Genomic DNA, 11,979 nt, shown 5'->3' with positions numbered 1-11,979 from the left:
TCATGGTTGCCATTGTTTAATCCATGCAAACCATGGTGAATCAGACAAGGGGCTGGTGTAGCCTTCCATTCATGTTCCTACGTAACGAATCATGACCCACACACCCTTTAGCCTTATGGGTTTACAATTGGTAATAGATAGAGTTGCTCTAATATTTTTACAAGTCATTTCACAATATGTTTATGTTGCTCTTACAAGATTGAGTTAGATGTATAATTTAATTGGGGGTTTTATATGAACACACTACCAATGTTCATAAGTTCTAGCAACGCTCATTGGAAAAACGAGTAGTTTTCTAAATGCATTATATCTATGATATGGGGTATATTATAAATGAAAATGATTTAGACAGTACTTCTAGAACAATTACCATAAACAAAGATGTTTAAATGTTAATAACTAGTAGTAAATGCCCACACTCTGCGGCGGGATTGAAACGCAGATACTGCAGGGAGGGTCATTGATATATGATTGTAGAACTGCTGCATATCGAGGTGTAGTGACAGAAATGATACTAGACACCATGGTTATCTTCCTTGAGCTTGATTGCCCGCAATTAAAATGTATGAAGAAATATTACCCAACTTCAATGCAATCAAATTCAAATGAAAAACAGAAAGTTGCAACTTTTCAAAATTTAAAAAAAAAAAAAAAAAAAAAACCAATATTATTTTTTATGCAGCAGGTGATGTGTGTGAAGTCCTCACAGGCATAATATTCCATTGTTTCAGTCGAAGCCACTGTTTAGGCAACGGATTCAAATATACAACTGAATTTTAATGGTAATTGGTCAAGAATAACATTTTAAGAAATTAACATAAAGAAATATCACATATCTTAAACGGGTTATATTCAAATGTTTGTTGAAATGTAAAACATGTGAAACTTATAGATATTTATTTAGGAACATCAAAACTATTTCAAACAACATAGCGATAATACTAGATTAAGAAAAGACAACCATTTCAAACTTTGAATTCAAGTTAATATCCCAGACAAATTATGCAAACTACAAATCTGCATGAAACTACCAAATAAGAATCGGAAGCTCTCTGTACGCAATATCATTCCTATCTCAACTAATGCCACAACATGAATGCGTCTAAATGTGCATATTTAAAGTGATTATGTGATATAACCAAATTCAGAAGTGCGCTTTTGATTAAAGCCAAGCAACAACTAAAGTTCTTCAGTTAACTCTCAAGTTCAAAGTAAACACTAAACACAGCAAGTAAAGTCACAAAATTCATAAACCACATCAACTAAATACAGAATCACAACTAGTATAATTATATATCTCTTACCAATAGCTTTTTCTTGTTCCTTTTTCCATCCGTGGATAAACGCCAAGCAACAGAAGGTATTAGATGATTCAAAAAGTTGTTCCAAGCATGCATTGAAACATCAAAAGCCTTCTCCATCCTAAACTTCATCAGCACAAATACAATTGGTGTCACCTAAAATAGTAGAAGCCCTTACCAGCGCATCAAACACATCAGGGTTTCAGCATCATAACCATTCCATAGAGCTTCCAATATCTCTAAATCGGAAATAAAGCCTTATTTGCATCAAGTTACTCATCAAATCTCATAGTTATTAAAGGCGCGAGGCGCACTCAGGGCGATTTGTTGGGCCCGGTGGCTTATTTGCGCCTAGGCGCGCCTGGGCGCTTGCCTTAATAACTATGTCAAATCTAACGCATCATCGCAGCTAATCATCACATACATACACAATCTAGCGAGGGAGAAAGGCTCTTTTGCTCTCCAACCTGTAGAACCCTAAAACCATCTGGCGACTTCCGAAACTCTATAAGTACACGATTCACTCTTGAGCATGTGAGATTTGAAGACAATATTTTGTCCAAAAAATTCCATCTTCTTTGCCTTACAGTAACACAAATTGAATCAAAAGTAATATCTTCATGATTTGGGTATTAGAAATGTGCTTACCCAAGTGAACACTCCGTGCAAAAGGATTAGTTCTTTTGGTCGAGAACAACTTCAGAGACATAGACGCAAGAAAATCTAAATCAGGTTGGAACTAGTGAGTGCATAGTTAAACCATAACGCGGGGTCATTGACACCGATGGGAGGTATACTAATTTCATAATTTATCTATTTGTGGTGACTTTAGTTTTTCCTCAAGGAAATTAACAGCAAAAAAAAAAAATAAAAAAAAAAAAAAAAAAAAAATAAAACCTACCCAGTCAAGTTAGCCGACTTATTTTGACCCGAACCAATTATGACGTGTTATCCAAATTCCAACTCAACTCGTTTATTTTGCTACATTTATTTCATACATTTTTTTATGTTCAGAACCACCACCATCTACATAGACCTAAGCTTGTGCCAATCAATCAATTGATTATAAATGTCTTCAATTTCAAAAACCGATGATTGAAACGGTTAACTACAAGTAAAAGATTATATATACTTTGTTGTGATCAACATGCCTGGATTTGGAGGGAGAGATGCTCTATGTTTCTTTGTCTATTACAACCATCAAGGAAGCTACGCCATATGCTGGCATTTGGTGTAAAAGGCATCCCCGAAATCAACTTTTCGGCTTCCTTTAGATCGCCATATCTAGCCATTAAGTCGACAACAAGAAGATAATGTTCCATTTCTGGCTCAATCGCGTATTTTTCTTTCATTTTCTCAAACATTTCCATCCCATCTTTTACTAACCCACCATGTCGACACGCAGAAAGAACAGCTATAAAAGCAACCTTGTCGGGTTGAATACCATCTATCTCCATTTGTTTAAACCGTTGTAGTGCCTCTTTTCCATGACCGTGTAACCCAAGAGCCGAAACAAGAGCTGTCCATGATATGACATTTCTTTCAAGCATTTCATCAAACACCTTAACCGCGCTCAACAGACTCCCACATTTCCCGTACATGTCTATCATTACATTGCGAACCATTATGTCACACCGGCTGAAATCGGATTTTATCATGAGGGAATGAAGCAAACTTCCAAAAACAAGGTTACATAAGTTGGTGCAAATACTTAACAGGCTAACATATGTGTAACTATCAGGTGTGATGCGGTCCATCTGCATATGTTGGAAAAGTTCAAACGCTTCTTTGTAGTCTCCATTTCGGGAACACGCTGCAATCAAGATGTTCCATGATACGATATCGGGATCTTCTACTTCACAAAACAATTCCTGAGCTTCATGGTACATGCCATTTCGGTTATACATCCCGGCAATAATATTCAAGTGAACAACAGTATATGGAAGTTTATCATCATAAAAAAGACTTAATGCATCCGTTGTTAAACCGTTTTTGGCGTATGCGGTCATGAGCGCACTACTTACATACCCGCTTAAGTGGTTGCCCATTTTCAAGACCAAAGAATGAATCTGCTTTAACTCCAAGGGTAAAAGCGTCTTTATAACACTAGAGAAAGAAAATTCATTTGGAGACGTACCCGAGTGTATCATTTCCTGCAGAAGCAACACAGAAGTTGAACAGCTTCTATTCGAATATCCATGAAGTAAAGCATTCCAACAAACCAAATTCTTGTCTAGAATTTCATCAAAACAGCAGTGAGCACTATCTAATCTGTTACATTTAGCATAGAAGTTAACCAACGAACTACGAACAAAACCGTCGTTTTCATATCGGTTCTTGATTATCTTTGCATGGATAAATTCTCCATAAGTTAGATTACTTAACCGTGTACATGAGGTGATGGCACTCAAAAATGTGGTCCGGTTTGGGAGAAAACCGTCAATATACATTCTACAGAAGAATTCTATTGCTTTTATAGGTTCTTTCCCATTGGCCAACGCCCCGATAACTGTATTCCATGTCACCAAGTCTCGGTTGGGTACTAACCTAAACATTTTCTCCGTTAAATATGTGCCTGCACACTTCCCATACATGTTAACAAGAGAATTGGCGACTGACACTTTGCTTAACAACCCGAACTTAATAACAAGCCCATGGAGTTGTTCACCTGAATCTAGGTCCTCCTCGGATCGAAATCCAGATAAAACACCCACGAATGAAGGTTCAGATAATGATATATGGGACTTCAAGAGCTCACGAAACATCAGCATACATTCATGTACAAATCCCTCGTGTCCAAACAAAGATATCATTGCATTATATGTCACTAGATTCTTGAAAGGCATTTCATCGAACACCTTGAATGCTCCATTAATGCAACCTTGCCTACCAAAGAAACCCAACGAAGCTGTTCCTACAAACGAATCAGCAAAGAGAAACCCGCTCTTCATGGCCACTGCTTGCATATAAAGTCCTTGAACAACGTTTAACGAATTGCACGAAAACAGACTACCATAAGTGAACTGGGTCGGAAAGAACCCAAAATTTCTCATCTCGGAAAACAAACTCCAAGCTTGTTCTATATTCTCATCACGACTGTATGTACTAATCATGGTGTTGTAAGAGACAACATTCTTATGAGGCATTTCATCAAACACTTTGCGTGCAACAGATATATAACCCAGGGATGTGTAAACAGAGATAAGTTTATTGTGGAAAAATGCACTTTGGGGTAAGTTTGATCCCATTGTGGTGATGAATCCATGGACTGACTTGATTGATTTTAGCGACTTAACCCTCAAGGATCTTCGAAGCAGCTTATCTAGAGGTGAAGCCAGCTGTCGTTCACTACGTGCAAAAAGCTGAAATCCAGAAACCATGTCTATATATCATGATGCACGGCCTGAAATATGGATGCAAAAACATTAAGATGGTTTAGAAAATTACAACAGAAATGTTATTTCCACGCGCTTAATTATCCATCTTAACAATGCGGCACATAGCAAAATCAAGACACTAGATAAGACTATGGGTGGCAAAGTGGATGGGTACGGGTTAGGATGAGATGAAAAAAAATGAATAATCAAAACCAAAAAAAAAATATAAATACAAAAATTTGAAAAAAAAATATAAAAATATATAAAAACGTAAAAAATATAAAAAAATAAAAAAGTGAAAAAAATTAAAAACATATAAAAATAAGATGAGATAAAAATTAGAAACTAAAAATATAAACAATAAGAAACCGAGTAGCAAGTAATGAATTTGATTTCAAATGAATTGTTGGCTGATGATGACTTAAGTCCATGATGGCATGATCTGGTTTGTTGTTGTTTATAGAATTTCCGAGTGCTTGCCGTACAGGTATGTTATCGGAATTAGACGGTTGGGTAAAATCCATAATCATGAGTATAGAATGTCTAAGACTTAAGCTGCCCAATCAAAATGAACTGGTGTCAAATTTGTTTAGTGCTTGTGTGGGACAATTAGGGGTGCAAACAAGTTGAGCTACTACTCGCGCTTGGCCTGAAACAAGCTAAGCTCGAGTCTAGTCTAGTCGGGCTTATTGGTGAACAGAAAAGAACCACATGTAACTTGTGCTTATTGATTGCACTAGGAATTAGATACTTAGGAACACATTTTTCATTAATCTGAAAGAAATTATATAAAATAATCCAGAAACATTCAAAACCTTAATAACCATAAATAAGCATATGACCATCATGTTTGACCCTTAAATCATTAAGTATGTTGTTCTTAGACATACATTATAAGATTAAATTTGGAGAAATATTCTGATATATTCACTGGATTTTAGTAAAATACTCCTAGTAAACAAATGTCCTGTTTAAAATTGGATATTTCATTCTCTTATTTCTATTGAATTTCAAAGCAAACTCTCACAGGCATTTTCACAAACATGTGGCATGCGTATTCACATTCACCAAGATTGCATGCGTATTAACAAATAATCAGAAATCAAGACGATAACAAAATGACAGTTTGATCAATTAAACTTCCACAAACAATGATTTATCATTGGATTATAGTTCCATTCAAGATCTTCACACCCAACAACAAAAAGCTGCAATTTTCAACAGAAACATAAAAAAAATCATACACCAACCTTGGTTCTTGTAGAAATACTATGCTTATAAACATTAATCAAAGGGAATTGTGATGGAATTGAGATGAAAGCGATGGTGATGATGATGTCTGGAACCGTTGAAGAAACTTGTTCTGAACTTTGAGCTTTGGACTTTGTTGGAAGACCCATCTTGTGTTTTCAAGTGACCCACTTATATATTTAGAAACTTTTTATTAACCCATATTAACCCCCTTAGCTATAGAAAACAACCCAAATTCAAACTTTTGGGTCAAAATTGTCTGGTCTAGATAAGACTATACCAAGGGGGCTTCGAAAGGGTTGTTGTGCGACATGTGGATGTCACGTTAGCACGCGTTAAAAAAGTGGTATTGATCTACACGTGGCACACACTTTTTATTATTATTTTATATTTAGAAATTATATAAAATCTATTTAATTTTAAGAAAAAACATTAAAGAATAACATTAATAATAATACATTACATAATTTAAAAATTAAAAACTTAAAAAATGAAACTAAAAAAGAAACACGAAATAAACTAAACAAAAGATTATATAATTAATATTAATTAAAAAATAACATTAATAATAATACATTACATAATTTAAAAATTAAAAACTTAAAAAATGAAACTAAAAAAGAAACACGAAATAAACTAAACAAAAGATTATATAATTATAATAAAACGTTAAACATAAACATAATTAAATAAAAAATCTAATTATCTACCACGCCGAAACGTGTTTAAAGTCACGGTTGTAGGCGTGCCTCTGGTTGATGAGGACGACTTGTATGATGACGTCTTCCGCAAGGTCACCACCCTCATTTTCCACCGCGTTGTTCGCCGTCTCAAATCTTTCACGAGAAGAAAGTACATCCACGGTTCGGGTGGTGTCACCCCTATGGATTGGAAAATACTCCCCCAAAACGGACCACTCGAGCGATTACGAGGCGTGTAGCGGGAAAGCGCTTCGACCCACGATTCATACAATGCGATGTCCTCTTCTTCGCTCGACGTAACCGTTGCCATTTTTTCGAATTTTTGAAGTGGAAATTTGTAGAAAGTTGAGAGAAATTTAGATGAATAGTCAGTGTTTGTAAAAAAAATGGAAGAATAGGGTTGTTTAGATAGGGGAAGTAATTTATTTTAAAAAAGCAGGGAAAAAAATTTTAACTTACCATTGACACACAACAGTTACTACCCACGTCCACTCACGTTGTGCCACGTCGCCCCACATATGTTCTCTATGCCGGTGGAAATATTACCGCCTCAAGCTCCACGCCGTTGGCGGACCGGTGTGCACGACATGGAGAGACAACCATGTCGGGTTTCCACGCCCACACCATGTAGTCTAACGAGAGAGAGAAAAGGAGTCAAGCACAAAAGCTAGTAGGAAATAACAAATCTCATAAAGTAATTTAAATGTTTAGAAATTTGTATTTGTTCATTTTGCTAGTCCAACTATTAACCAACTTAAGTATGCTAATTTGTATTTGTTCTTTACTGCAAGTCTTATGCTAATACAAAGCCATAAATGTCAAATCACATTGTATACAAATCCATAAATGTCCTATATTGTTATCTGAGTTACATATACAGGATGCATTCGTTTTTACAGTTTGTAATATGATGGGCCTTGCATGTATGGTGCCCACGTCCACGCCTTGTGCTAAGCTTGGATTAAAAAAGTGTGAGGCGCTCCGAGGTGTTTGGGTGCCAAAACCCGAAGCACAAGGCCTATGCACCAGATACGTGAGGCATTGCTCTATGCACAACTAAAAAGATATATTTATAACCGGAAGTTGCGTCTCTCTCACTTGATTACATATCAACCTTTCTATCAAGTACATTTTTCATGATTTCTTCATCTCTTTACTTCTTTTTACTAATGAGACTCCTACAGACCTAATTTAACCAATTTTGACCTAAAAGTACACGAGGCACAGCCTTAAGCACAAGTGCCTCGGGCGCGCCTTTTAAAATCAAGGCGCCAAGGACCTAAGTACACCTTTGAGAGACCTTAGTTGTGCAATCCCACAAATAGGTATCCAGTATCTACATATAATCACAATAAACACCATATCTTCTATTTGAATGCAACTAACAAAAACCCATTGCAAAACGAAAACAACTAACATAACACCTTAGATTTTTCACCATGTAGTAGAGATATATACTTATGTAAGAATATTTTTTTAATTACATATGTAGTTGAGATATATACTTATGTAAGGCTATCGGGTATGGGGCTTGGGTTGGGGCGTGGGTTGGGGGAAAACGCCTAAGCCACCACTCCGGGTGGGCTTGGGTTGGGACGTGGCCCTTGGGGCTTGGGTTTGAAGCCGGGCGTGGGGCGGGCTAGCAAGGTGACATGGCAGGCTCTCAATGGCCAAACCAAACTAGCCATTTCACATGCCCCCATGTGTCAACTCATGCCCTCAATCCAAGCCCCCAACCCAAGCCCCACCATACCCCATGAGCGTGGGTTTGGGTTTGTTTTCCACGTGTCAACTCATGCCTCAACCCAAGCCCCAACTCAAACCCACCATACTCCACGGTCTAAGAAGACTAATTTTTGAATTACATATAAGCAAGGTATAGCGGTATGGCAGTGTCCATACAAATAGGTGCTAAACCCCTATCACTATCACTAGACTATTGTCAGTGATCTATTGTGATTAGTGCAACAACAGTGGCAAAACCCCTATCACTAGACTAACTAGACTAGTGATGACAAGATGCAAATTGAACAAACAATAAAAACAAATAATCAATTCTGTTCCACAAACAACAATGACTAACAGTAGCAACTCACAATTAAGTGTAAAAAACTGTGATTACTGACTAAAAGTTCATATCATTTCATCTTACTCACTAGCCACTTCTTTACAATTATGCTTGTATGCATAAATACACGTATATCTAAATGGCAGAAATGCAAACAAAAGAGAAAATGTTACTGTTCATTTGTATATTTGATGTGAGTGGGTTCCACATATTATAATAAAAAGTGGTTATGAATAGAGAAAAAAAATGTTATTGTTTACCTGTGTATTTGGGGAGATATCGTTCACCCCTATTATTTTTTAATATTTTTTGAAAGTGGTTATGAGTGGAGGAGAGAGAAAATATAATAATGTATAAAAATATTATTTAGTTGAAAAAGAGACTCGAAAGATGAAGGGAGAGAACTTGTCACACCCTCAAATTTCCACAGGCGGGGTATTATGTGGCACCTGGGAAAATCCACAGGCATCCTGATCTAACACCTTGCTGTTTTTGGATTACTTGTCAAATTTCGGGACGAAATTTCTTTCAAGTTGGGGATGATGTGACAACCCGAGTTTTCAAGGTCCTTCCTCGACACGTTACTTGTTTCACACTACCTTCTCATAATTGTTTGTGTTGTAATTGATGAATATTTGATTAACTGTTGATTCATATTTGATGAACTGTTGAACTGTCATGATATAGTGTTGTTTGTGAATAAATGGGCCGATTCAACTTTTGTAAGTGGCTGACAACTTTTGTATTGCTTATTTCCTATTGGACCGTTAATAGTAGTGGGCTGACAACTAAATCAATTAAAGAATCACATGGGCCGCTCAATATTGAGGATGAGATACTGATATATCATGTGACAATCTTAGCCGACAACATTGATTATTGGTTCATTTTAATTGGGCCGATATCTTGTTCAGTTATTATTATTAAGTTGACAAACAACACAATTAAATGGGCCACGAGAATATCTGTCAACACTAAACACTCATCAGGCCACTAACTAATAGAATCACGTGATTACCTATTGGAATTTAATAAAGCCCGACACAATTGACAGATCACCGATCGAATAAGTTAAGATGTGCTATTAATCAAATTAAGAATTGTTAGGTTGGTAATCTCTTGTATAAGACTTTCATCGACATGTCCTTCGACGCCCAAAAAGCCCACGACGAATCACGTCTTTCGTCACCTTTGGGCCTACGAAATATATCTTTCATCATGGCCTTCGGCCCAAATCCATGCGCGGCCCAACTCCCTCTGTGCATATATTTAGAATCATTAGCGAACCATAGCACTCTCATTTGTCCCTGTGGAGCCGACGGCAGCCATGATGCACCTCGAAGGATCGCCTCGATTTCCTATTTTGCTCTCTCGGTTAGTATGTAAACAAGAATTGATCTGTTATTCGTTCATTGCTTGTTACGAGTCGATTAATATTGATGATTGTGAGTTTTGTTATAGCCTTAGGGTTTGATAGAATTCTGTAAGTATGATTGATTGTATAACTAAGTGATGTTGACGAATAAGTTGTATGATAATAGACCTTCTAATGAAACTTCTGCTATAACAAACTGCTTGATGATGTGAATGTGTTCATGATGTTAAAAATCGGTGATTTAGATTGAGGACAGTAGCGGCTGTTAATATTGTTCATGATTATGTTCATGTGAATTAAAGAAGTATGTTGTTAATCTTGTTAGTCTTGATGAACACCAAATAGGGTTGCTTGATTCTGTGAAATAACTGTTGATTGATCCTATAATTATGGCAAGGAATTGTAACTGTTGTTATATGATCAAAGCGTTGTAACTGATCTCGTTCAAACATAGGGACTTTCGTCGCTCCCCTTAACTCGACGAAACTTGTAAGAGTTTCGCCATGATTGTAACTCGATGAAACCTAAGATTTTCGCCATGTCTGAACTCGACGAAATATGATCTTTCGTCGGATACCATCTGAGAACTATCTTAACAGAACAATTGATATAGCATGAATTGTGTTTGATGTGAATATTTAGTTACGTGTTTGATTGAGTTATTGTTTATGTAACCCACGAGACCTGCTAATTGTGTATTGATGATTAGCATAAGTATGGCTATGTGTTTTACTGATACGTTACTTGTGTAATGTGAACGAAGGATATGTGATTGATGTGTTATACGTGACCCCAAACAGTTATTGTAACATGATATGTGATGAACGTCATGACATACTAAGTTGATAATTGGGAACATGAATCTGTGTTATGAACCATGACGTGCACTGAATGACTAGGGTGTACCATGAGATTATATGCATAATATGCAAGGTGTTGATTATGTGAGTTAAGTGTACGTGAACTGATTGTAATGATAATCGTACTAGGACTTGGTTGATCAACGTGAAACAAAGTAATATAACATACCGAGCAATCTCAGGTGAGTTCACTGCTCTTTTTCCAAGCATGCATCCCGGGGGAGGGATATCGGGTAACGTTCCGGGGTGGAATGTCAGGTTATTGGATGTTGGTTATTACACTCATTTCTATCGATAAGACCCCTTACATCTACCGATTAGTTGCCGGGGAGGCAACGAGGTTATTAGTTGATAGCGCTATTAGGTTTGGCACCCTCACACCGTACCAGGGAGGACGGGCGTGAACTAATTACCTTAACCACTTGACCAATGTTTTGATAGAGACATTGGGGTTAGGCAAAAAAATCTAGCTGCCATCTGCGGTAATCGAGTTAATAACAACATCAAATTAAAACAGTGAAACGTTTTATACTCATATCTAGTAACTAAACACGTTAACAAAACTTTGAACTCACCAGCGTCGTCTGACACTGTGACAACTCGAATTTCCAAGATTTCTTTTTCGCATTTATTGCATGTTCTTGTATTGTTTAGTTGATTATTTGCACAATTAATTGCTAGGAAATTATATATGTTTTGAATCGTATTGTGTGATTGTGCATGGTTGTTTGGTAATTGTGAAAGACTTGGTAAATATATGAACTTGTGGTGAATATATGAAATGGTTATGAGATGGTGTACATGTGTAAAATATGATACTTAGGGAGGTAGAGGGTAATTAGTGAAATCCTAGAGATTCTTAACCCTAATCCCTTGTTCACTAATCATTTTCACAAGAAACCAAAGCACGTACTTCACATTCTCTAGCAATCATCACCATCATCATTGGCAAGACATTCATCATTTTCGATTTCCACATTTTTCTCTAGAAGCAACACAAGGTAAATGATTGTTGTTCATTGATTTTTGATTGTATCAATTCTTGG

General features: G+C 36.6%; 1 protein-coding gene across 1 annotated transcript; it reads right to left on the bottom strand.

Moving 5' to 3' along the window:
* Nucleotides 1–2,247: 2,247 nt before the first annotated feature.
* Nucleotides 2,248–6,087, bottom strand: LOC110880331 (pentatricopeptide repeat-containing protein At3g58590). Its single transcript, XM_022128926.2, has 2 exons — nt 5,929–6,087; nt 2,248–4,704 (listed from the first exon to the last, which is right to left on the bottom strand). The coding sequence occupies exon 2, from the start codon at nt 4,679–4,681 to the stop codon at nt 2,444–2,446; it is 2,238 nt and encodes a 745-aa protein (XP_021984618.1). The 5' UTR covers nt 4,682–4,704; nt 5,929–6,087; the 3' UTR covers nt 2,248–2,443.
* Between the last annotated feature and the right edge of the window lie 5,892 nt (nt 6,088–11,979).

The sequence above is a fragment of the Helianthus annuus genome, chromosome 11 (genome assembly GCF_002127325.2).
Source record: "Helianthus annuus cultivar XRQ/B chromosome 11, HanXRQr2.0-SUNRISE, whole genome shotgun sequence".
NCBI lineage: Eukaryota > Viridiplantae > Streptophyta > Magnoliopsida > Asterales > Asteraceae > Helianthus > Helianthus annuus.
Note: the sequence above shows the minus strand (reverse complement) of the source record. Positions and strands in the feature narration are given on the sequence as shown.

What these genes read in the sequence shown, in the direction of transcription:
- LOC110880331 (XM_022128926.2), bottom strand. Translation starts at nt 4,681, where the DNA reads ATGGTTTCTGGATTTCAGCTTTTTGCACGTAGTGAACGACAGCTGGCT.